Source organism: Alternaria novae-zelandiae (genome assembly GCF_023758075.1).
Source record: "Alternaria novae-zelandiae strain BMP 2774 chromosome Unknown scaffold_22, whole genome shotgun sequence".
Lineage (NCBI taxonomy): Eukaryota > Fungi > Ascomycota > Dothideomycetes > Pleosporales > Pleosporaceae > Alternaria > Alternaria novae-zelandiae.
Window position 1 is genome coordinate 475,739 of NW_026056982.1, and position 24,918 is coordinate 500,656.

Here is a 24,918-nt window from a genome sequence, read left to right on the forward strand (position 1 = left end):
TACGGATGAAACCATCGTCTGATAGGCTGTGCTCACAAAATCGCTGCTCGTGTGGTGTTGCAATGCCATAGAGGTCTGCGTCATCAGTCATCGCTTCCGAAAAGGGCTTGGCGCCTTCGAATCGACGTGTTCCCTCGTGTGTACCAGTTGTGTGACGCTTGCGCTCACCACGCATCTGCGAAACACAAAACATGAACGTCTAATCTAATCGTACCACCAGGTAATGGGGATCGCTGGGAGGTGCGCGCTCGGCTGCAAACTCTGCGGTTCGTACGACGTCGTAGGACATGGCTCCGAGGAGCAGCCTCCAGGCAATACTCGCGCGCACCGCCTGGTGGACAGCGAGCAGACGAAGGTTCGCGTATAGCGTATATCGTCACTTGCGACGTCACAGGAATCCTTCCGTCATTGTTGACTGCAATTGTGTCAGCGCGTGCACTTGGATCTCCAGACGACAAAGCGAATGCGTTCGTTCCATGGATACGACTCACGGTTCACCGTGTCGCGCCGCTTTGCCGATTCACCAGCCCCCTCTGCATGTTGTTATGCCACATGCGGCAGGCAGGAGGACAAGGGCTACTACATCACTCGCCGTCTAGGGAGTTTGAATTTCTAGAAGCGTTGTTGCTCCGATCGATGGCAAGGCTTGGTATGCCGTGTCGCAGAGTGAAGCGACTACACCGACTCGACGGCAACTTCTCGACACGAGATTGACTCGCTTCTGCGCCGTCTTTTGGAGAAGTAGTCCAAGGGACACCCCGTTTTTCTACTGGACGCCTCATGCGTTCCACGTGGTAGAGGCTGTAAGCCAGGGTGTTCCCACGAGGGTCGCAGGCCGGCCTGGCTTAGACAATCTCGGTTGTGGGGTGTCGTCAATCGGACAGGTCCTCTCACGCATCAATCATCTAGTCTGAAGCAGACCGCAACTTGCCATAGCGCCGGTGAGCAGCAGGGCCGGGCAGAGTCGGCTCGTCATCTGACAAACTGGCTCAATGGCTATCTCTGTTCGGAGCTTAGCAGCAAAGGCACTGCTGTTTTGGATTGATGTCGCCGGGCAGCTGACCGTTTGTTTGCGGCAGGCCCTTCACGGCCGAGTAACCAGGTTACCTGAGCTTGGCCGTGTTGCAAGGGTGTCGAGGGCACTGCGGCGTGCACAGTACCGACCTACTCCAAGTGCACAATGGAGGGGTCTAGCAAATGTTCCTGACGCCATACTGGCGGTCGCGTGTTGCGGCGCGCTAGTTATTACCACTGACTTTGGAGCTCATGAAACTAACGTCAATAGAATTGGCCGGCGCCTCTCCGGCACCTGCCATGAGCAGCAGCCGCGATTTCCCTAGCAGACGAGGCGGACAAAAGGGTGATGCAGTTGTACACACACTACCTCGCCATGTGCCACCAGACTGCCTATAGGCGTCTCGCCAGGATCTGCAGCCCGGAAACGCAATGCTGATCTTTGGGCAGCAGAGTCGCAAGTGACAGGTCCTGTTCGCGGAGACTCGGCGCATGAGTCGCTGCGGCATCAGGACGAGCGCGAAGCTTCAGGTAAGCAGAGGGCTGCGGGCGCAGGAAGAGGCGCGGCGGCGTCGCGAGATATCGTCTGCAGCCACCAGCAGCGCATCACTTCCATCAACCTTCTCGAATGCCTCGGTGCCGCTGCAAAGTGGAGGCTGGCCGACTAGGGATCGTGACTAGCTGGCCTCAGAGCTCGGATCAGTTTCCTGAGTCTTCAGGGCCAGCAATTGGGCGGAAATTATCCGACTACAGCTGCTGACGGCCGGCCTGCTCCAAGCTGCACGGGGGTCGTCGACGATGGTTGTTGCAGGGCGGAGGACCGCGCATCGCCGCACGAGACAGCGGGCACCGTGACTGTCACATAGCCGGCGCTGGTGTTGCAGCAGCAGCAAGTCATTATTGCAAGTAGACGTGTCGCCAACGGCTGCAGACGGCGGCCAAGTAGCAGCAATGGATGCGCGGTCGCGTCGGGCGGGAGCAACGTTTGCTGTCTGCAACGGCATCATCCTATGGCACATGACGGGCTCTGGCAGCGCGCGCTGTTTGATACAACGGTCCCCATGTCGTCCTTGACGATGGCCACACAGCGCGTCTGGTGGCTCCGCGCTGCTACCCTGGTCTCGTAGCCTGGTCAATGGCACAAGCGACCTGTGTGCTGCACATCCTTCGCTTTCGCGCTAATACGCCGCCTTTGCATCCTCGTCCATCTCTCCAGGCTTCGGTATGGTGTTCTCCCCTCCCGACACGCCCATCGCCCACCACAACCCCAACCGTCACCACGGCTAACTCGCACTGCTGCCCACCACCACCGCCAGTGTGCCTGACCCAGCGCTGACCCGCCTCCCGCCCCCCGTCGCGTCTCGCTTTGAGCTGTTCCTTTTTGCGACTGATTTAGTTTCGCGCCTCTTGTGATTGCGCCCTGGCCCCTTCGTTCGCACGGCCCGGTCTTAATAGCGCCACTTTTCGCCGACCAAGCCAGCAAACGTCGACAGCATAGACCGTCCGCGACTCAGCTATTTGGGCCTTACCTGCTTCGGATAGTTGTCTCCGGCTCCATGGTAAGAGAGTCTTGCCCAAGGCTAGGTCCTTTCTTCGCGCACGCGGCATAGGAAAGCTCCCGTCCTGCATCCCACTCTGGCCTCCGAGCACTTGCCCTGCGACGCTTTCCAAACTCTTCCCCTCTTCCAGGCGATGACGCGGGTTGGGCTGTCATCTGCAAATCATCTTTGACTTCCCATTCGCTGACTCTGGCGAATTGGTCTTTTCCTGACCCTGCGACTGCCGAGGCCGCCCTCTCCACCACCTGCCCACCCCCCGCGACCTTCCTGGCTTTTGCCGTTTGGTGGTCCTGGGACCATCCGTTTTGCCCAGTAGTCGTCTGTCATACATAGCCGCATGGCCATAGCGGATTCCGTCTGGCATATCTAAGGATGGCTGATCCTGACGCGCCCGGCCAGTCTAAGAGAGCTCGTTTGGGCTCCGGCAATCTTGATCATCCGCAGTATAACGGCCACGGATTTCCACCCCCTCCTCCACCGCCTCATACCCAACCCACTCGACCTCCATCCCATCCCACTTTGGTCCAGGCTTCTCCCCCCTACGCTTCTCACGGCTTACCGGTTCCGTCTGCCCAGTACCCTTCTCACGTTCAAGGCTATCCCGGACCGCTACCTTCACCGTCCCTTCCGCCATCTGATATTCGTGCCCTTGCGGACCCACGGAACATACCCTCACCTCGTCAGCATTCCAATGGCGTTACTGGAGCATCGCCTGTGACGATCCCCCAGGACCGAATCAACAGCTACCGTCCCCCACTCACACCTCAGACAACCACTGCGCCAGAGCAACACAGTTCCCGGTCCACCAGCGTCAGTATCAGTGTCGACGTCAAGTCTCAAAGTCAGACTCCCATGGAGCATGGCGGCCACCACCAGCCGTGGGCAATCAACCACGAGCATCGCCCCAATGGCAGCATACCAAATGGATACAACCACGCCATAAGTCCATCACACCCCAACGGACCGCCATATCATGTCCAGCCTCCACCACCTGTCCAGCAGCAGTATGCCGCTCCTGCTACGCCCTATGCGCAGACTCCGTACATGAACGACTATGGAAACGCGCAACAGATACGGCGAAAGCAGGTGCGCGCCACCCAAGCGTGTAACCACTGCCGTTCGCGAAAGCAAAAGTGTGACGAAGCACGACCGTGCCAGTTCTGCAGAGAGAACAACTTCGACTGCCAGTACAAGGACGTCCCGCCACCCAAGTGCGTTGCTCCCTCCCCCCTTTGGTTCATCGCTGACCCACCCTAGGCAAGACAGAAGCATGATGCAACTTCAAGAAAGCGTTAACAGCATATCTGAAGTCCTGTCGCAGTTCGTGGACCAGTTCAACGGCTGGAAATCCAGCGTTGAGAGCCGGCTCCCACAGCCGCGAGACCACGAAATGATGTCGAATCACGCTTCGCCCGTAGCTTCTTTCTCGGCACCCCCGAGAGAGCACGGCACATCCAGATGGCCTACTCCCATACAGGGAAGAGGACATATGGGCCGGGTCAACAGCAACCTGAAGATGGAGTCTCCCATCGCTCCTCACTCGAACATGATGTCGCCTTTGGGCGGACAAGCATCAGCATCTATCAAGCAGGAGTCTCAGTTCGCGCCACCTCCCCAGCAACCGGCCACACCAGCCGAGAGTGTAAGGACAGACCGCAGCCATGCCACTGAGACCAGTCCCAAGGAACAGACCGGTCTGCAAGGTGATCACACCACACCTGCGCACAAGCTGCTCGACGAATGGCAGCAAATGAGCATTTTCTATCAAGGTATTCCTTATCTAAGAAGGCTAATGGACAACGGTCGTGAAGTCTCGGACTACCCGATGCAGCTTGAGCAGGATCGCGGTCTGTTGCGCGTCTGGGGTGTTGGCGAGGGCCAAGACCTAAACGACGGAGCGCAGGGACCCGGAAGCCCGGAGAGCAGCAACGACTCCGAAGCCGCATCACCAGCACCTGGCAAAGAAGGGCTATGGGGCTATCCATTTTCTCCAGATGCCGGTTCCGTAAAGACTCCGATCGGCACACCTCGAGAGTACTTCTCCCATCAGCCGCGGCAAGCCACTAGCAACGGGCTTGGTTCAGATGGTCGGCCCGACTTCTCGCGCCCAGTCATGTTCGAGTTGCTCAGGTCCTACATGGAGACGATGCACATATTCCACCCGTTCATGAACGAGACCAAGCTCAGGCGCATGTTCAAGGACTTCAGCGATCAATATAGTCCTGATGCAAGGCCTATGAACCCCCGCTCGCCTGCTCCCGTCCATGGCGTAAAGCGAAAACACTCGGAGAGCAACTTCGAAGGAGGATTAGCAACAGGTCGCGGCGAGATCGAGAGGTCTCTGCGCAACGCGATTGTACTGCTCGTCCTTGCTCTTGGTAAAGTCTGCGCTCACACAGATCCCTTGCCCGCGCCGAAGAACGACCGGCATCCATACGTCAACGAATGGGGAACCTTTAGAGAATCTCCACACCCCAATGGCGGCAGTTTCACCAGCGAGACCTCCGATGAAAATCGCCCCAGGAACATCGACCTACTACCTGGCATGGCCTACTATGCCTACGCCACCGATATCCTAGGAAATCAACAAGGAGGTAACACTGTCGCGCATGCGCAAGCTAATCTCCTAGCTGCACTGTTCCTCAGTCAGTATGCTCGCGTACTGGAGAGTTGGAGCTGGATCAACAACGCGTGTCGCATCGCCCTGGTTCTCATCAAGGCCGACTACAGCAAGCTACTCCGTCAGAATAGCGACCGAAGACATACATGGAGCGGCAAGGAGAGATACAGACTCAACCTGGTGATGTGTGTCTACTGGACAGCTCTCCAACTGGAATCGTGAGTATTTTCGTTTGAATAGACTTATCGTTTGCTGATAGTTTCTAGTGATATCCTGGCAGAGATGAGCACTTTACCACCTTCCGGCATTTCTGCACATCAAAGCGAGATCATGTATCCCGAAGGCGTCAACGAGAGTTGTTTGCAAGACCAGGATAGCAACTTCGCGCAGCAAGAGGTGGAAGTACGCGCAGGCCCCAGGCAAGACTTGATGATGAAGCTGTACTCCACGCAGACATTCCTACGAGTTGTTCTCAACGTAGCGCATAACGCTCTATACGGCCCCACTGGCCGCATGACCTTCGACCCTACCAGCTTCAAGGAGGTTGCTCACCACGCACTCACCCACAAGGAGATACTGGAAGGTTGGCGGAAGCTGCTCACACCGGAACTAGCCTGGTCGGACGACGAGTTACCCTCGACAGATCTCAACATTGCTCGTGTACGCGCCAAGTACTATGGTGGCCTATACATGATGTTGCGACCCTACCTCAAGCTTGCGAGTCACACGCTCGAGTTCCCGCCTCCGCCCCCAGGCACGACCGGCGCTGCACAGCACAACTCGCCATCGCCTTATCCAAGTGCGGCTACAAACCGAAACGTGCAAATGGTTGACCTCAGCGAAGACCAGCACAAGATTATCAAGATCGCTTGCCAATGTATTGACGCTGCTATTCGGAGTACTATTGCATTTGATCGCGTAGGCGAAGAGCCAGGCAGCACGTACCACTACTTCACACCCACGCGCAAGAAGAGGCTCATAGTAACCAACGTCTTCGGCACACTTCACGCGTAAGTTTGCATCAGATTATTGCCTTGGCATCTTAACTAACACATACCCCAGACAATTCGGTAACATGCTCGTTCTAGCCTCGGTTTACAAATCCAAATTATACCCCCTACTACCCAGCGATACCTGGCTCACCAAGGCCAACCTCGCCGCCCTCTTCCGCCGCACGATTTCTGTCATTAGCGACGTGGCGCAAAACTCGCCAATCCTCCGCATGGATCTCGAGATCCTCAAAAACGTCCAGAGGCAACAGGGTCTCGAATGAAGCAATCAACATCATGACGACATATCCAACATCGGCCAGGCGCATTGGCATGACGACTCCCGCCCTGCGCTCCCATCCGACGATGTATCTCCGTATCTCCTGCACACGGCAGCCACCCTCGATCTGAACCGCCATCCGACACGCGCCATTGTCTGGTGGATCCGGGCCGATACCGATCTGAACGTGCATGATGATTTGCATGAGTAGACTCCGCGGAAGCTGCACGTAACATTCTTTCTGGATATTTATATATTTGCTTTTTGGGTTCCATCAATCTCGCCTCTGTTTTATTCCCACCACCCACGTCGATCAGGACAGCTTTTTATTATTAGAAAGAGAGCGAAACGCATTGTTACATGCGCAGCAACAACCGCACACGCGAACGGCAACGAAACGGAAGGCTTCTTTTCCTTTGGACTCTTTGGAATTATCTATCATCATCATTGGGCGGCTAGCGCTGAAACTAAGCATTTCGGAATCCATCATTTCCTCCCTCTTTTCCTTTGCGTCTCAGATCTTGTCCTCGCGTATCTCTGGATTAACCCAAGTTACCCGCTGTATGCACACATATCCGCCCAAGGCTTGGTAGCGGGGACGGAGCAAGTTTTCTCCAACTGCAACTAAACCTTTGCTTTTCCTCACACCACTGCACGCCGGACCACAGATATGGGTATACCCAGGGACCTTTTCTCGTTCTCCTCTCTCTTCCCCGTCATCGTTCACCGATCAGACTAGGGGTCTATGTTACGTTTGTGGAGGGTGGTGTGGAGTCGGACGTCGGAGCGCATCTACATCGATGCACGCTAGGACTCGCGAATTAGGAGATCTTGGGTTCTAGGTCCAAGCCACAGCACTTACAACCCTGTCGCTTTGTCGCAATAATCACAATGTATCGGGCCCGCATCGCATTTGCAATCCCATCCATTTTACTTTGCTTTTCGCAGCCGGACCCTCGAGCATACCGTTCATGCAATGGTGGAACTTTGATCTACAGGTCCGCGGCTTTTCTTTCCGTGGCTCTCACCCAACGGCTTTGGATGGCCGCATTTCAAGTCGTAAGCCGTATCGCGAACAGCCTGCAAGATGACCGTGTTTCGTGTGCTCACTAACGGTACTTCCTCGGTCTAATACTGTGGCGTCGCACGCCCCGCTCCGGCTTGGGATTGGGAGAGATTGGCCCGCACGGGTGCAGCGCCTCAGCCGTTTCGCTCGTGCGGGCTGGCTGCGGTTCGCCGACTCCTGCTCTACCGCCGCCCGCCCCCCAAGTGTCACACATCACGGTAGTAATTGTTTGTAATAATCTGATTGATGATTATCTCACACCGATCAGACAGAGTCCAATACCATGGCTCCGTCTCAAACTGTATCGCAAACTCTATCTTGCAGTCGCGATGCATCCCTGCTGTCGATTATGCGGCGCGAGCATTTCAAGGGACGTATACAGATGCGGTGGTTCGGGCGACCGGTACATTCACAGAGGCAAAGAAGCAACAAAAGCTATCTTGAACGTCAAGGGTAAATCCGTTACATGCGCGACTAATCATCATACGATCTAACATGATCCGATTATTACTGCTACATTTCGCGGAACCCAGGGTTCCCGGAAATGGTATCAATATGCGCAACATCCAACCTGCATTCCAAGTCCAAACCCACGATCTCTAGTCGCTGCCCAACCAGCCTCAAATGCAAAATGCAATGCAATGCAAGTAAATCAGTACATAACGCCTCATCTCCAAGTCCATTTTCCTACGAAAAAAAGTGTGAGTGGGTTATTCAAAAAGGTGTGTATGTACTACGCGATCCACGTGCTCCCCCTCTGCATGAAAAGAGGGCGCCTCATCGCGCGTAGAAAAAGAAGAAGCAAAAGCATGACAAGGGCGGGTAACCTACGAACCTAGACTAAAGAATTGCCAAACGCACCTGCCGTATCCGATACCACCTGCATAGTCCCAAGGCGAATTGAATGAATAACCTGAAATAGTCATATTTTCACCGCTCGTGGTTTAACTCGTTGCGACTTCGCTTTCGTGTTCGCAACAGAATGCTCATGTGGTTACGCATTACCAATGACCTAGCGGCTTTTCCCTCACCGCAACAACGACGATGATGGCGGAAAACGTATGCGACAACGGGAAGCGGCACATGTTGTCTTCTCTACTGCACGACTGTGAACCCTTCATCAGACTAAAAGCAAGCATGCATCGCGCTCATCAAGGTAATCGCCTGGCAAGTTCCAACGTCGGCGCGAAACACCCAAATAGGCAATAAATCACGCCAAAAAAGCAGAACAGCACCCTTCAACATCAACATGACGCTTGAACTACTGCACGCAAAGTCCGGTTCACTAGCAACGTTGACAGCAACTTGTCCCTGGCGTGCTTGCACAATCGACACATCCCCAATCCCCCCCGGCGCTATTTGCGGCTCGAGCGAGCGAAGTGCGAAGAGCGAAGCGCGAAGAAAAAAACGTGACGGCGGGTTCCGGTCAAGGCGATCAGAGTAGCGCGGACCCTGAGCCTTGAAGTTGGACTAGAGCAGAGACAGAAGTTATTGATGACGGGTGTTGAAGCTAGTTTAGTCACGGTACCCACGTGCTCCGTTGCAAGCTAGGTGGGCACGCTCGGAAGCTTTACGGCGGGTGACGTACCGGACTTGGTGCCGAATGTTGGAGGGGCTGTTCTGGAGTACGTACTTACTTACGCTATGGATAGACCAAGGAGGGTGCGGTGAAGGTGGATTCTCGTACGAGATATTTTTGGGGTGGAGGCTGGGAGTGTTGCGACAGTTGTTTACTGAGCGCGTACTGCGGTTGATGTTCGGAAGGTCTGGCAAATCGTACGTGTTGGACAGTGTGTGCATGAGTAAGATGCTGATGCGTTGGTTGCCGGGTGCAGGCCGTCGATCATTTGGGGTAACCTTGTACGTGTTGGAGTCGCAACGTACAACTCCTTCCCATTCGCGTATGCTGCGCTCTCCAAAGTCGCAGTCGCTGCATGGACTCCTTTTCCTATTCATTTACTTCGCGCAGCATCTACTGCAAAGTGCACTGTATCCTGTCGATCATGCATCATTGCTGAAAGTGTCCTGTTTTCCGCAGTCATCGGACCTTTCTCCATTGCCTGTCCAGCGGTCAAGGAAGATTTCATCATCTGATAAACTTGACAAAGCAGTAGACGGCGATGTCCCACGTTCCCGAGGCACACCCAGAAACGGCAAACATGGCACGGAGTACGAGTAGAGTTTGATACGGTGAAGCAATGTTGGGCAGCAACGAGCATTTCTCTGGTTCAAAATGCTGGGAAATGAGCTGGAAAAAGGGCGTCATTAAGGTGTTGCGGAGGAGACTCCGTTGCGTGAACTTGTCACGGGTGTTGCTGCCAGGTGGGATAAGGTTGCGGCACATTCGCTTTCCATCGGCAAGTTCAGCTTCCTGGGGGGCGCGTGGTTGCTACACCTTGTCTCGCAGTCGCCGAAGACCTCGATACCAGGCTTGTAGCGCATGCGACATCGTATTTTGAGGCAAATCCGATTCATGCTGCTGGTGATGGTGAATGCTGTGATTATGTCGGTTGTTGATGCCGACTGTACGCTAGACGCGACTCGATGATTAGGTTTACACAGCAGGGTATTCGTAGCACGTGTTCTCGTGGTTGCTTTTTCTTCTTTATACTTTGAGTATATACTCGGAGTAGGCGCGCGCGTGGGTCTTGACAAGAGTCAAACCTGTTTGACGCTCGTATTCGACTATATTCAGCAACATCACCGGTACAACGACCCGGCCATACAAAGTCCTTTGATGCGAATATCTCTGATGTTGACACCTGGGCAGTTGCCAAGATGGGTAGGCGTGTGGAAAGCGGGCGGAGGAGATACCCGCAGATCCCACAACCCCATACAGACATCGCTTTCGCGTCCCCAAGTAACCCGTGGACCGCGACTGCGGACGTATCACACCGACGGACAGCCCTGTGTAGCGAAAGAGAAGGTACATGACACAACCACCAAGTTCGCCTTTAGCCTTGAGAAAGTGAGGCTCCCTCAACGGTAGCCGCGTCTGTAGGATCTCCAAGGCGTTACTAGCAGTGTGACAGGAAGATGTGCTCAGATCCGCCTTGCAAGCCAAGTCCCCATCCAGGCCATCAACCCCAACAGCACATGCAGTCGCAACACCGGTCGTCGAATCAGTATCCCACGCAGGCGAAACGTTGACAAGAAAAGTAACACCAACCGCGCTGTGCTTTCCCGCTGACTGAGTCTTCGCCAATCGAACGTTTGCTCCCTCACCGATTAGACAGGCAACGCATCGGCTAGAGGCAGCTCCCACAGGAAAGGCCACCTACCGCGTTACTGCAGCCGAAATTGTAACGGGATACCCCGCAATGGTACATAGGTGAGGGAAATGCAAGATGCGCATTATGCGCCTATTATTAACATTGTCTCAGCTGGCATGCTGCATGTACACCGGTGGGTGGTGAGTGTTGAGTATGCACGATAGGGCCTTTTGACTCCGATTCCTATCGACGATTGCTTATCGCAAACAATTGCATGGCGACTTGGAGACGTTCTCCGGCATGCCACTTTGGTGACGATAGCCGGTAAGCAGCTAGGGTCTGGGGTGCAGATAGTGGTATCCGGTGCGGGAGGGGCCCCTGACCCAGCTCTAGCTGCAACATCGAAACGCGCATACAGTGGAGAACCTGTACGGGCGGAGTAGATTGAAGACACCCTGGAATGTTCTGAGCGTCTTCTTTGCGCGTCTCATCGAGCGTGCAATCTCGGTCATGATCTCCCCGGCTTCGGTACGACTTGTACTTTCGCAGTGAGTACTGCTCGTGCGCTGAGCAGCGGCTGTCGGCCACATTTCGGTGACGAACCTCTTGTTCGTGCACGTATCGCGACGAGCCCCAAAGAGGATCGAAGGCGCAAGCGAACGGCTGATACAACTCGGCCCTTCCACTGACGACGCTCGGATTTCTTCACGACAAGAGGTCCGAGAGATGTGTCGTGCATGGTGTTGAGGAGACTGTGTCAGTTCTCAGTTCATATGGCATGATGAGACGATGCGGCTTGTCCTTCCAATTCAATCAGAGACCTTGTCAATCGTTAGCCTCATTCGTTCCAATAGAGCTTGTCCATGCCATGGTTTTTCGGCCGTACTTTCAAGAAATCGGTTTGCATATTCGCAGCTTTTGCTATGTGCTGTCCGGGTTACCCTTCGAAGAGCTCGTTACACAACATCGGACCCCTCAGCGGTTCCGGATCTGTCAGACCGCAACTTCGGAGCCTTGAGCGCAGCGGTATGCCTGCACCGCGCATGCACAATATGTGATATCCACATAACGAGACACGGCTTCTGTCGATGTTCGAGACAGTGCAGGGTCCCGGTGGGGCTGTCGCGATGGCGAAATCTGCTCAAGCATGAGCGACGTCGCGATGCCTCGCATCGACTAGTCAAGGCAATCACAACACCTCGCTTGTCGACAACGACAGTGCTCTGAACACCTGCAGCTGGAGTTTCGTCCGGGTCGTCGCAGCGGTCAGCGAGCCGTGCGAGGACGCCGACATGGTACCTTGATGCCCAACGGACGATCAAGGCCGGCCTCAAGACGGACCGCAAATTGTGAGATACAGCCGAGATGCCAATATACGGCTTACACGCCGGGACCGCTTCGCACATCATAAGCAAGTCATCCAAAGCCAAAGCTAAATCGTTCTGACTGTGGTGATGCCCAACGCAAGCGACGAAATGTGGAACTGAGCACATTGCGAAACTGCAGTCCTGGATCCTCGTGGGTTCTTGTGGAAGCGAGAATGTGTGGCGGAGTCAGACAGATGTCGTGCAGTAGAGAGGCCGGTGACCCACTGTTAGAAAGCTTGACTAGACGCGAGATGTACTGAATTGTAAACTCGTTTCGAAGTCGTTGCGAGTTTCGAGATGGCTACTGTTGATGCGACAAGAAGTGTGGTAGGCAGATTCGATGAGAGGATTAGTGATCGAGTTCTTAAACCCAGAAAGGCAGCAGCCCAAGTGAAGAGGCCTTGGTAATGTGGCGTAGACTTATCCACTAGACTTCTGTTTGGCGCAAGAGGAAAGAGCACGTAAAGAGAAGAAGAGGTTTTGGGGAATGCGCATATAATGAGGTAGCTGCTTCTAGAGTTGGTAGTTCCTTCCTCCAGTCTGTTGACCACTTCGTCATCTCACCAATCGTCACTTCTTAAAGTCATCAACGGTCGACCACTGCAAGTCTTCTCTCAGTCCTATCACCACTTCAGACTCACTCTCAAACCAAGTTGTCGAACTCGCAATAGCTTCATAGCAATCATATACCCGTGCTGGTCGCGTTCCCATATCTCAATCTCTATTTCCGAACCTCAGCTTTGGCAAGAGCAATGCGCACCCAACACATGGCAGTGTGGGGAAGCAGGAACGCCATGTCGTTCTGTGCGACTGTGACTCCCACGAGCTTCGACTGCCTATCGGCATGCTCGCAAGCACGGAGCGCGAACGCCATACTATGAGTATCGTACTACCATCAACCTACGCGAAGAACTCTGAATCTTTCGCCAACGTCTGTCACCTACACCACCAATATCATTTCTTCCTCTATCATGGCTCTGTAAATATACGCATCGCGCAAAGGGGAGACACAGCAGTCTATCGCTATCACAAAAGGCATGAAGACGAGAAAGAACAACCATGTACCGCTACACTTCCGCACCTCCCTCCCACCACTCACACACCTACCTGCATCCTCCCCTCTACCCTCACAGACTCACCTCGAGATCCTACGACACAACTTACATGTCCAGACCCTACCCGTACACAGAACCACGTCGCTACAATTCCTACTACGAAACTACGTACGCACGACCCGGCACATCTCACAGACCAAGCACTTCATACCGACCCTCTCAAACAGAATATTGGAGATACGTCAAACCAGTTCAAACACAGCAGCCAGAAAGACCACCGCGCAAGAGCAATCTCAAGAAGACGGAGGGCAGACACGTTCATTTCGATCTTCCGCCTGCTCAGGGGACGTCGAGCAGGACGGTCAGGATTGCAGAGGAGGAGAGGCAGAGGGAACGGGAACGTGTTAGGGCGAGGGAGAAGGAGAGGGAGAAAGATCGAGAGAGGGATAGAGAGAGTAGAAGAGAGAGTAGAAGAGAGAGGGAAAGGGAGAGCAGATACATACCACCACCACCCCGACCCCCCACACGGCACTACGATACCACCAACAAGATGCCTAAGAAGCAGTACGCCACCTACTCCCACTCCTTCGAATACGATTCCCAACTCCACCACCGAGAACGATATCGTTCTTCCACTCCGCCTCAACGGACCACTTTACCTCGCTCTACTTCATACCACACCCACCAATCCTCCCACCCTCCCCTCCACCAACCCACCTCCCACACACCCATCCCCGCAACCCCAACCGTCTACATAATAACCTTCGCCACGGACCTCACACCTTCAGAATCCACGCGCGCCTCCCTCCTCTCCTCCCAACTCCCCATCCGCACCCCACCAATCCCGCACCTCTACACCATCGACGCGCGCACCGTCCGCCCACCCTCACCCTCTCTATGCCGAGAATACTCAGGCGTGAGTCCGCGGATTCAAGACATTGTCATGGAAGACAGTGAGGCGAGGTATGCGGCACGGAAAGCTGTGGAGAGGGTTGTTCGGTTTGGGGAGCGCGCTAGAAGCAGGGATGGTGGAAGGGGGAGGGAGATGGAAGTCAGTCTGAGTGTGTGTTGTCACTCTGGTACCCATCGCAGTGTGGCGATTGCGGAACGCATAGCGCAGTGTGTTAAGAGTGAAGTGGGGCGGAGGGGATGTGAAGAGGGTGTGAGGGTTGTGTGTCGCCATGTTCATCGGGTTAAGGGAAGGAGGGATCCTTTTTGATGGGGCTGTGTTTGTTTGAGCTGTGAGAGAAGTGGAAGTAGACGGAGAGTGCTGGGTTGTAAATTGGATTAGAGAGCACAGGGACATGTTGTGATAGATGGTAGAGAACAGTGCGTGATACCCTAGACGATTGGATACCGGGAAAATTGGAATTGGAACTTCGTATTCATTCTTCTTACATGATCCTTACAAAAAACGCTATACTCCTCAATCGACTGACTGACTGCTGAGAACCCAGTCCACGCAGCCAAATACATCGATACCCAAAATCTCTCGATATCAATCCTTTCTTCCCTGTTTACTTTTTGTACATTCCAACCCTCCTCTCTTTTCTCTACGCAGTCTTCTTCTTCCCAATGCTAGTATCAATGCTACCCACGACCCACGTAACAGCAAACACCGCAAACATGCCCAGAGTGATAACAACCGGCTTCCTATATCCAGCAGTCCAGGGGTAGTCGTACGTCACAACGAGGTCACGGTCTCTGAACTCATCAACCAGGTTGATAGCCGTGAGTTCGAGTGTGGTGCGGCCAAGGGTATCCATGAAAGTCTTGTGGAGGCTAGTCTCGTTGCTGACGATAGGAACGGTGGTGGAGAACTTCACGTTCTTCGCGCCTTCAGGGAGGATAACGCGGAGATTTACGCGGCCGTAGGAGATGCCTTCGCCGGAGCGGGGGCCCTCGAGGAAGGGCACTTTGAGCGCGTAGGTGTCGCCCGTGGAGAGCTTGCGCAGGTACGATGATAGGTCTGCGTTCCAGCCGACGCGGAAGCTGTACTTCCAGGTTCCGAAGACGGGGTATCGCGGCTTCAACTCTAGAAGGGCTTCTTTCTTGCCGGGGCGGAACTTGGAGGTCGAGACGTTTCCGATGTCGTCGGTGAAGTAGGGGTCGACGGCGCCGGGGGCAAGGGGGAGAGCGAGGCCCTTGAGGGCGAAGGTGGGTGGGTTGAGGTAGGACTGGCGCTGCCATTCTACGCGCGAGAAGTGGTTCTTCAGTCCGGCGCCTTGGTTGACGAGCCAGTAGCGCTCCTCAGATGCCAGGTTGCCGCCCCAGTGCGAGACCTCGATGTCGCGCTCCAGCAGTGTCGCGTGGGTGACGGGCTTGGTGAACTCGTAGCGCACGCTTACGGCCTGCTGGGCGCCTGCGGGCACGTTGTTGTAAAGACCGTATGTGAAGGTCGAGCCTTGCTTCTGGGGGTCGGCGGTCTGCTCGTCGTTGAGCTCCGAGGGAAGGCTCGTGTAGTCTGGCACATCGCTGTTGGGGAACTTGACCTTGGTTCGCTGCTTCTCGGTGAGGTAGGCCGAGGGTGCGTATGCGCTGAAGTCGTATTGAATGTACTGCTTGTCCGTCTGGGCGATCTGGGCGGGGACGGGCTTCAGAGCCGAGGCGATCGAGTAGGAGATGCTGATGGTTTGTTGCGCCTTGGGTGCGAGGGGTTCGGGAAGATGGATCTTGTAGAACTCAACGGAGCTGTCCCGGTCAGTCTCGATATGTGATATCAATTGTACCATTGCCTACCTCTCTGCATCAAAGCCCACTACCTCGACCTTGAAGATACCCTTCTCAGCCGCCTTCTTGTCTCTTACTTCGAACCCTCCAACTTTGGACAGCGTGCTCGAGTCGAATGGCAGATAGTATTCTGATTGCGCCTTGTCGTCAATGTTCTCGATTATGACATTGATCGTCTCTCTTGCGTATGCCTTGTCCAGGTTCGTCGTCCGGACTAGGTTGGCATTCTTGAACACTTGCGGTGGTGTAAATGTGCTGGGTAGCACCTGCTTGGATAGCAGCGGTTGTGACAGGTTGAGTTCGGCGCTCGCGAAGCTCGAAAGCGCTGCGATGCAGCTCGTAAAGAGGAAAGACCTCATTGTTGGACCAGCAGTCAAGCTATCCAGTCATGTATGAGGTCGGTGGTGAGGGAATTGGGTTGGCTGGCGGGTTGGACAGTCGATGGTTACGCGGCGGATGTTGCGTCGTAGGTGTTCTCTTCGGAGTTCCCTGGCACCTCCGCGTCTTGGCGCGACAGCTCGAGCTCACCCCTCCATACCTAGCTATCTACCCACCCTCACTCTCTCACGTCACTATGAGACTTCTGGCACGTTCAATTGGTAGGCCGCGCATATCTGCCAGTCGCCATGGCATCGCGACTGCATCGGGAAGGCGCCATCTAACCAACAATGGCTTCTTCCGCGTCTCGGAGGAGGTGCGCGAAGCTCTACACTCCAAAAAGCCCGTCGTCGCGCTGGAGACGACAATTTACACTCATGGTAGGAACGAAATATATTTATACGCGCATCGCTTGCTAACTCACGTGACAGGCTTTCCCTACCCCGAAAACGTAGCCCTCGCATCCCTCCTCGAAAGCGTAGTCCGAACGAATGGCGGCATCCCAGCTACCATTGGCATTCTAGACGGTGTAGCACGTGTAGGCATGGATCCAGAAGAGCTGATCAAGCTGGCTTCTTCTGCTGGTAACCCAAACACAATGAAGCTCTCGCGACGAGACCTCGGCTATGTATGCGGTATGCGACTGACCGACAAGTCCTTCAATGGCGGTACAACTATATCAGGCACTATGCTGCTCGCTCACCTCGCTGGCATTAAGATCTTTGGAACAGGTGGCCTTGGTGGGGTTCATCGCGGCGCTGAGTCAAGCATGGATATTTCTGCCGATTTGACAGAGCTCGGCAGGACTCCGGTCACCGTTATCTCTAGTGGCTGCAAGAGCTTCCTCGATATACCGCGGACAATAGAGTACCTTGAGACTGAAGGCGTAGGCGTGGGCACCTTCGCCGATGGACGAAAAGGCAATGTAGACTTCCCTGCCTTCTGGTCGAGGGACAGTGGGGTCAAGAGTCCGACGACCATTGCGGATGAGATCGAGGCTGCTGCTGTCATATGTGAGTCTTCAAATCCTCCTTTTTGTTCCATTACTAATACCATTTAGATGCGCAACACGCACTTCAGATCTCATCTGGTCTTCTCTTCGCCAACCCCGTTCCTACCGATTTCGCTATACCCAAGGATGAAATGGATGTAATCATTGCCGAAGCTCTGAAACAAGCTGAAGCAGCCAATATCTCCGGCAAAGACAACACGCCCTTTGTGCTTGCTAAGATCAAGGAGCTCAGCAAGGGCAAGAGTATACCCGCCAACAGGGCCCTTATAGAATCGAACGTGAGACGGGCTACCATCGTAGCACGAGAGCTTGCCATACTTGAAGCAAAGCAGGAAGAAGCCCAAGGGTGAGCCAGCACTCTTGTTGCTCAATGTAGACTGGCACTGATGTAAGTATGCTAGACGAACTTCCTCTTACTTCACTCCTATTCAGTCCAGTTCCGCATCTAGTGCAACCTCATCACCTTCTGAGCCTCCCTCTACTCCTGCCACATCAATTTCGTCTACAAATGAGTCTCGACAAGTCCCGGACGTAGTCGTTGCAGGTGCCCTCGCGGTCGACTTTTCGTGTGACTATGCTCCGTTCACAGCTTCTGCAAGTCAAACAGAACCACTACCTCACACCTCGAACCCAGCAGTCATCACCCAAACACTCGGAGGCGTAGCACACAACATCGCGAAAGCCTCTCACCTCCTAGGCTCATTCGTCCATCTCCACAGTGCCGTTGGCGACGACCTGAGCGGCCGCGCCGCCCTCAGCCAGCTGCAATCGGAAGGCATGCCAACAACCGGCATAGAAACTCTCCCAGCCCCATCCCGAACAGCCCAATACGTTGCCATCAACAACACAAACAAAGACCTCGCCCTCGCCATGGCCGACATGTCAATCCTCGAAACCATCCCCATCGAAACCATCCAAGAACTCGCGACCAGCATCTTCACCACCACCTCCCCCCGCCCCAAAGCCTTCGTCACAGACGCAAATTGGTCGTCACCCGCTCTACACACCTGGCTCCAAGCCGCCCGTCACCCCGATACAACCACGATCTTCGAGCCTGTCTCCACGGCAAAGTCGCTGCGTATATTCCCTTCCACGTCCAGTACCACGGCCACACAATCTATCTACCCCACCCCCCTCGTCGACATCATAACACCAAACACGTACGAACTCACCGCTCTCCACGATTACGCCGCACAATCCACGCTCTTCGAGTCTCCAGAATGGTTCGGTGTGATAGACGCACTGGGTATACCCAACGGCGGCTTACGCGTCCCGCTAGCCGTCACCGTAGGAAGCGAACTAGTCGACCAAGGCATCCCGCAACAAACCATCAAACTCTTGCCTTTCTTCCCTACTATCCTGACGAAATTGGGAAGCAAGGGCGTGTTGATGACGAAATTGCTCGCGAACGATGCGGAGGAGTTATATGATGAGAGGGAGAGGGGGTATGTTCTTGCGAGGAATATGTCGGCGTCGGCTGGTTCAGCTGGTGGAGATGGGAAGGAGAAGGGTAAGGGTGTTGGTGGTCTTTATATAAGACTGTTTCCGGTGGAGAAGGTGCTGCAGCCGAATGAGGTGGTTAGTGTGAATGGGATTGGCGACACGTTTTGTGGGGCGGTGGCGCATGGACTTGGGAGGGGAATGCGGGTTAAGGATGTTGTGGGGTTTGCGCAGAGGGCGGCGGGGGAGAGCTTGAGGAGTAGGGAGGCGGTGGGGGAGGGGTTGAGGGGGTTGAGGTTGTAGATTTGCACGGTGGAGGTATGTGTGGAGGTGGATGCTTCCATATGGAATACTAAGATAGGTATTTTGAGACTGTTTTGTTGATTCTGCGTGAGAGAGAGATGTAGTTCGAGAACATTGTATTGACAAGTCTGTGATGCAAAATGCTACAAACTACCGGCTTTGTGATCGCATGACTACCTGCTTCGACCGACTCGCACACACAAAAGCTCACACCATCACACCTCCCCTCATCAATCCCACAACGACGATTACCCATCTTCTTACTCAGCACTCTCAAGCCGAAATATCGTATTTTGAACCACGGCAGAAAACTTGGAGAGTTTCTCCATGCAGAGGATCCATCTTGTTTGTTTTTAATGTACGAGGTGCTGGAGCGGATTCTCATCGATGCGAACGTGTGCCATTTTTGGAGAGAAGACCCCCGGACCATAGTAGAGGCGGGTGGTTTTTTTTGGAAAGAAGTGAAAGGAAGTGTGCTGAAGAAGAGTGAGTGTGGATGTGAAGTTTATATATGCGTCAATAGAGCCATGAGGTCAGCGACGCTGGATTTGAAGTCGTTAGCTTGAAGTATTTTTGTCGACTCCACAGGACTCGCAGAGACATAAAATGACTGCATGGAAGTTTCGGTCTCTCGCATGAATATCTTCATCCGTGGTTTGAGTGATGCATTCCAGTTGCGCACCCATATTGCATGATGTTCCAGAGTTTTCCGGGAACGGCACGAACATTGAACAAACGGGCGCGTTTTTGGAATGTGGGAAAGCAAGAGAACACAATCTTCTGTCCATTTATAAGAACGCAATAATGTCCAGAGAGGCTCGTCATCGAGTTTGCCTTTTGCATTTTCATTTTGATCGCACAGGTCGACTTCTCATGGCGACATTGACAGGGCCTTTTGGTTCGGCGAGGAGATTCTCAGTTCATCAGTTGTTGAATGATGCGTTTTGGACAGTAAAGAAAGAAGTGTTGTGAAGGAAGAACCGTTGAAACCTGGGGTTTATGTATTGCTGAAGACATGGTCATAGCGCAGTGTGCTCTCAGCGACTTGGTCTCTCTTCTTGTATTTCAAGCTCAACGCTCCCCGCCACATGACAGGTTTGGCCTCGTCCTTCCAGGACGAACACATGGTTCTGTTCTGGTTCTGTTTTGGGAATACTGTAGTTGGTCTCAAATCCCACAGTCTCGAACTCATCGTACTTTTCTTTGGGCGGTTTGGGAGGGAGGAGGAACATCAAATGCTCCAGGTACAAGTTTTGGAAAAGAAGAAGAGACCATGCAACTGTCTAATAGAGCCTTTTAATGAACTCAAGAAGGAGAGTGTGATAAACAAGAGTAAAGGTAACCGCGGCGATATTTATATACCCAGCCGCCCAACTAGGAGACACTCATGTAAACCAGCGGATATGTTTTCAGTGTTACAAGCTCGACACCCTCAGCCACATCATTAACCTCAGTCGCGATTTTTCGGACGCACACATGGACTTGTCCAGGATGTTTTTTTAAGAGATACTGTAGGCAATGCCAAATCCCACAGTCTCTAACTCATGACACTCTGGCTAGGCGTTTTGGAAAGAAGGACAAACATTAGGTTATTGTAAGCAAGTTTTGGAAGAAAGAAGACCATGTACGTGTCCAACCTAGCTTTCTAGTAGACTTAGGAAGAGAGTGTGGTGAAGAAGAGTAAAGGTAACCGCAGAGGTTTTTATATTCACAGCTTCCGAACCGCCAGACAACACATGCGCAGTCTTTATCATTGTTCTTGAAGTTACAAACGCGACACTCTCGAAGACATGCATTGCTTTCATGCTCAGTTTTTGACGTAACACATGTACTGCGATGTTTAAAGTTCGAGTGAGAATGTCGCTGAGACAAGATCCCGTAGAGTTGGACTCATTTTAGACATCTGTGTGCTTTTTCCAGAAAAGAGAGCCCACGACCATAGCCGGGAGGTTACATGCTTTTGGAAAGAGGACACACAGCCATAACGTAGACATTGTAGGTTTTTAAAGACAGAGGACCATTCCCCACTGCAGAACTATTTTGGATAAGTCAGGAAGAGCACGATGCTGGAAGAACTGCCCAGACGTGCCAGTTTATATATGCGGCAATCTGACTAATGCAAACCCCCACTGCTTCGACGTCATGTAATCGTTTTCTAGAGGTTTCGGGCGGAGCAGCGCAAACATGACGGCTTATACCGAAAGTTTTGGAAAGAAGTGAGACCATCGGATCCTCGTCGCAGATATTTTGGAAGACCCAGAAGAAGAGTGTGATTCAGAAGAATGAAGGTGTTGCCGGTGATAGTTTTACCCAACGACCAGGCAGAGGAACAGCTCATATCTCATCAAGGCATGGTTTTAGAAACCGATGAGACAAATCTCGCACTCATCTCCCGCATCACACCGTTTCTGTTCTTCTTGAGATGGCAGCGAGACAGTGTAGGCATATGTTCGCTTTTGTGCCTTTTCGATAGAACATAAAGAGGAAGTAAGGGCTTTTAGGCGCTTCCAGGCCGGCGAGAAGGTCATTTTCATTGTTGTTGAACCTTTTGGAGAGACTCTACAGGCCAGAAAGGACATTTGTACAATCCCACACAGTTTTGATTCCAAAGGATAAAGTGGTGGATGATATGAAGAAGGGAGCAGAGACGCCGATCGAGGGTTCATATACTCCAGATTTGCTGCGGAAGAAGGAGAGAGCCTCACTCCATGAAACATGTCCGTCCGTGTTTTGTAGTAGGGACGATCTTCGCAAGTCCCACTCGCTCCCAACCATGGATAATGCTTCTGTTTGCTTTTAGAGAAGCACGCACCATGTCCTTCTTCCTCTTTCTTTCCGCCGTTGCAATCCCCAGCGCAATGCCGCAACATGAATGTAGAAGATTGCATTTTCGGTCAGTCCGACGAACGCGCCATGGGTCAGCGGCGTATTTCTTTTGGTAAAACCCTGGAGACCTTTTGAGATAGATGATAGAAGAGAAACCTAACAGCGAAAGAGGAGTTTTTATATGCCGAGCCAGTCCGTGCAATCGCACAGGGAGCAGAGAAGCCGGAGACCATGATCCATCTCGCTGGTGTTTTGGGGTTTTTTTTGGTAATGGTGTCAGGACCTCTGCGCTTCTTTTCTTCCATACTACTGTAGATATATAGTTTTGGAAGTCCACACAGAACATGGCAAGCTTCTTTCGAAGTTTTGTAGACGCGGGAAGAGGACATGAAATCGCAGTATCGCAATTTTCGGTGTTCGGAGGCGCGCCCACACCATCGCTTCTCCAAAAGTACCTTTTGGTTCTCACAGCCGGACACCCATACGCGGCTTGCTAAGTCATTTTTAGAAGCACAAAGTAAGAGTTTGTAGTTTAGAAAAGAGAAGCAGAGCGAACTCTAAGGTGCTTATGTACCCTCACCCCTTACTAGCGCGTAGTACGTCGAAGAGGCAGGACACCCACAGGCCATTGCGAGATTTACCGATCCTTTCAGTTTCGAGTATGCAAGTTCTCACAGACTCCTCTCTCATCGCAGCGGTACCTTCTGCTTTCTCGTCTCCATCCTCGTCTTCGCTAGTCTATTTAGTAGTTTTTCGCAGGAAGGCTCGTCATGATAAGGATTTGAACCATATTTTGAGTTCTGCAGAAAGGAGGGAACAGACATCAAGCATCCTTGTGGTGATTTTGAGGAAGACCGAAGCATAGCATCTTTGGTTGTATTTTTAAGAAGAGCGGACAGAGAACCATAGAAGTGTCGTAGCTTACTTTTAGTAAATTCCCGAAGGATGTAGTAGTGATAAGGAAAGAAGAAGAGGACCAGAAGGTAGAATTTATACCCACGTCTTGCGCTACTCCGCATTAGTGACGGCCAGATACTCGCCAAAAGAGCTCATCAATCGCTGTATTGCTGTATTTTGGACACCGCACCGCTCTCAGTCTCTCTTATATCGTGATGTTATCGTCCTTTTGGAAACATGGAGATAACGAAGGTCAGTTTTGAGTGAAAGACCGGAAAGCGGAGGAGAGCGGCACATACACCATCGAACCGTGAATTTTGGAGAAAGAAGGAGCAGAAGAGCCATCACTACAACCTCAAATGCTTTTGGTAAAAGCCCGAAGGCGTGTAGAGTGATGAAGATAAGAAAGAGGGAGGAAGAGGGGGTTTATATATCCATTCTACCCGCTCAGCCGCTATGCCGAATTGGTTATACGAATTGGAAGCAGGAGGACGGACAGCCATGTGCAGAATGCAGACCTGTTTTGGTACGACAACCCCACTCCAGCTCTCTCCATGAATAGATCCTCGAACCGTTTTGGTAGACGCAGCGAGAACCACTCCATCATCATCCAGCGGAGGCTTTTCTCACACAGACATCATTCTCTTTGTCGTCCTTTTATAGCACAGCCATGTCGCTCCATCTCAATGGTTTTGGAGACTGGAGGAGCAGCGCACGGGACAGATTCCATTCGAATTCGTGTGCTATGTTTTGAAGAAGAGAGAGACAATCCATGCACATTCTATCTTCCAGTTTTAGAGAAAGGCGGAGAAGACAGCGGACTCCATACCACAGTTTCTCCTTTCTTTCAGTAGAAAAGAAGGCCGAGGAAGCGAGGAACGCCATCGCAAGCATGTATGTGAGTTTGAGAGGAAGCTGGAGCAGACATTCATTCTGATCCTCTTGATTTTGGAAAGCGAGAGGGAGAGACACTCCATTTCGCGGAAGGCCCTGATTTTAGAGAAAGGCAGAGAAGCGGACAGACTCCATGGCTCTCTTTGAAGTAGTGTTTTTGGTAGAAAGAAGGGCAGGATGACTGACTCCATTCGTCATTGCCAAGTCGATTTTGGTGTAAGAGGCGGACAGAGAAGCGACCCCCCTCATGGTTCGGAGCTTGCAGATTTTTGGAAGAAAGCCCAGAAACACTCCATAAACGCACTCCATGGATATTTTGGTAAAAGCACAACCAAGTGCGCAGGATAAGAAGACAAGAAAGGAAGTCGAGAGAGGTGTTTATATGCCCCCACCCCACTCCTCTCTTCTCTCCATCTTCGTTGCTCTCTGGTCTTTCGGCAAATAGGCGGTGGACTGCGAGCGCACCGCTCATCGCCAATCAGCATGGTTTTTGATGTAGAAAAACCGGGAGAGTCTGCTCTCATTTCGTCGACCTCGATTCCTTTCGGCACAGAAGGAGGAGCACACCATTCCAAAACTTCGACTGCGATTTGGTATTCAGACATGTATCCAGATGAATCGGGTTTTGGGTTTTTGTCGCGTCGAGAAGACCGCACATGTAAACTCATTGATGTAATTTTTGGAAAAAGCGGGAAAGAAGCGCATGTGCCGGTATCGTCTTGCAAGTCTGGAGAGGAGCCAGCGAACAGCGCACATGGACGCTGCCACTATTGGTTTTTGGAAAAACTGGAGAGGAGCGCACATGAGATAATCCTTCAGTGGCTTTGGAAAAAAGGAGGAGGAGCGCACATGAAACTGCAGTCCTCTACATTTTAGGAAAAAGAGGAAAGCTTTTGTGATGCAAGAAAAGGAGTGAGGAAGGTAGTAGAGGGGTTTATATATGCATCTCCCGTCCAAGCGTCGTGGTGCGCTAGACCCAAGTAGCCACTGGCCTCATACGCCTATGCCACCGACCACACAAGCACGCGTATAGAAACATGAGACGAACGTGGATTTTGCACAGGTAAAAGCGATAGTCATTCACTAACCCCCTACTTCTCCTCCCCAACCCCCCATCCATCTTCCCCCATCCACCCTCCCCTCACCATACCCGCATCCTTCAACCATACACCTCCTCTCTCGCACCCAAAACGCTCCAAGCAGACTGCCACCTTCATCGCTCATCCCAAGGCCGTGAAAAAGAGACTACCCATCCACCCATTCGTCCGCCCATCGC

The 24,918-nt window shown here is 52.8% G+C and overlaps 3 protein-coding genes across 3 annotated transcripts; 2 read left to right on the forward strand and 1 right to left on the reverse strand.

Moving 5' to 3' along the window:
- Positions 1–3,425: 3,425 nt before the first annotated feature.
- Positions 3,426–6,466, forward strand: J4E88_009118 (uncharacterized protein; the record flags this gene model as incomplete). Its single annotated transcript, XM_049402723.1, has 4 exons — positions 3,426–3,784; positions 3,831–5,411; positions 5,460–6,203; positions 6,256–6,466. 4 exons carry the CDS (start codon positions 3,426–3,428, stop codon positions 6,464–6,466), a joined length of 2,895 nt encoding a protein of 964 aa, XP_049251578.1.
- An 8,249-nt stretch (positions 6,467–14,715) lies between these two features.
- J4E88_009119 (uncharacterized protein) lies at positions 14,716–16,251 on the reverse strand (the record flags this gene model as incomplete). Its single annotated transcript, XM_049402724.1, has 2 exons — positions 14,716–15,853; positions 15,902–16,251. The coding sequence occupies 2 exons, from the start codon at positions 16,249–16,251 to the stop codon at positions 14,716–14,718; spliced, it is 1,488 nt and encodes a 495-aa protein (XP_049251579.1).
- A 215-nt stretch (positions 16,252–16,466) lies between these two features.
- On the forward strand, positions 16,467–19,025 carry J4E88_009120 (uncharacterized protein; the record flags this gene model as incomplete). Its single annotated transcript, XM_049402725.1, has 4 exons — positions 16,467–16,650; positions 16,702–17,283; positions 17,331–17,628; positions 17,882–19,025. 4 exons carry the CDS (start codon positions 16,467–16,469, stop codon positions 19,023–19,025), a joined length of 2,208 nt encoding a protein of 735 aa, XP_049251580.1.
- Positions 19,026–24,918: the final 5,893 nt, after the last annotated feature.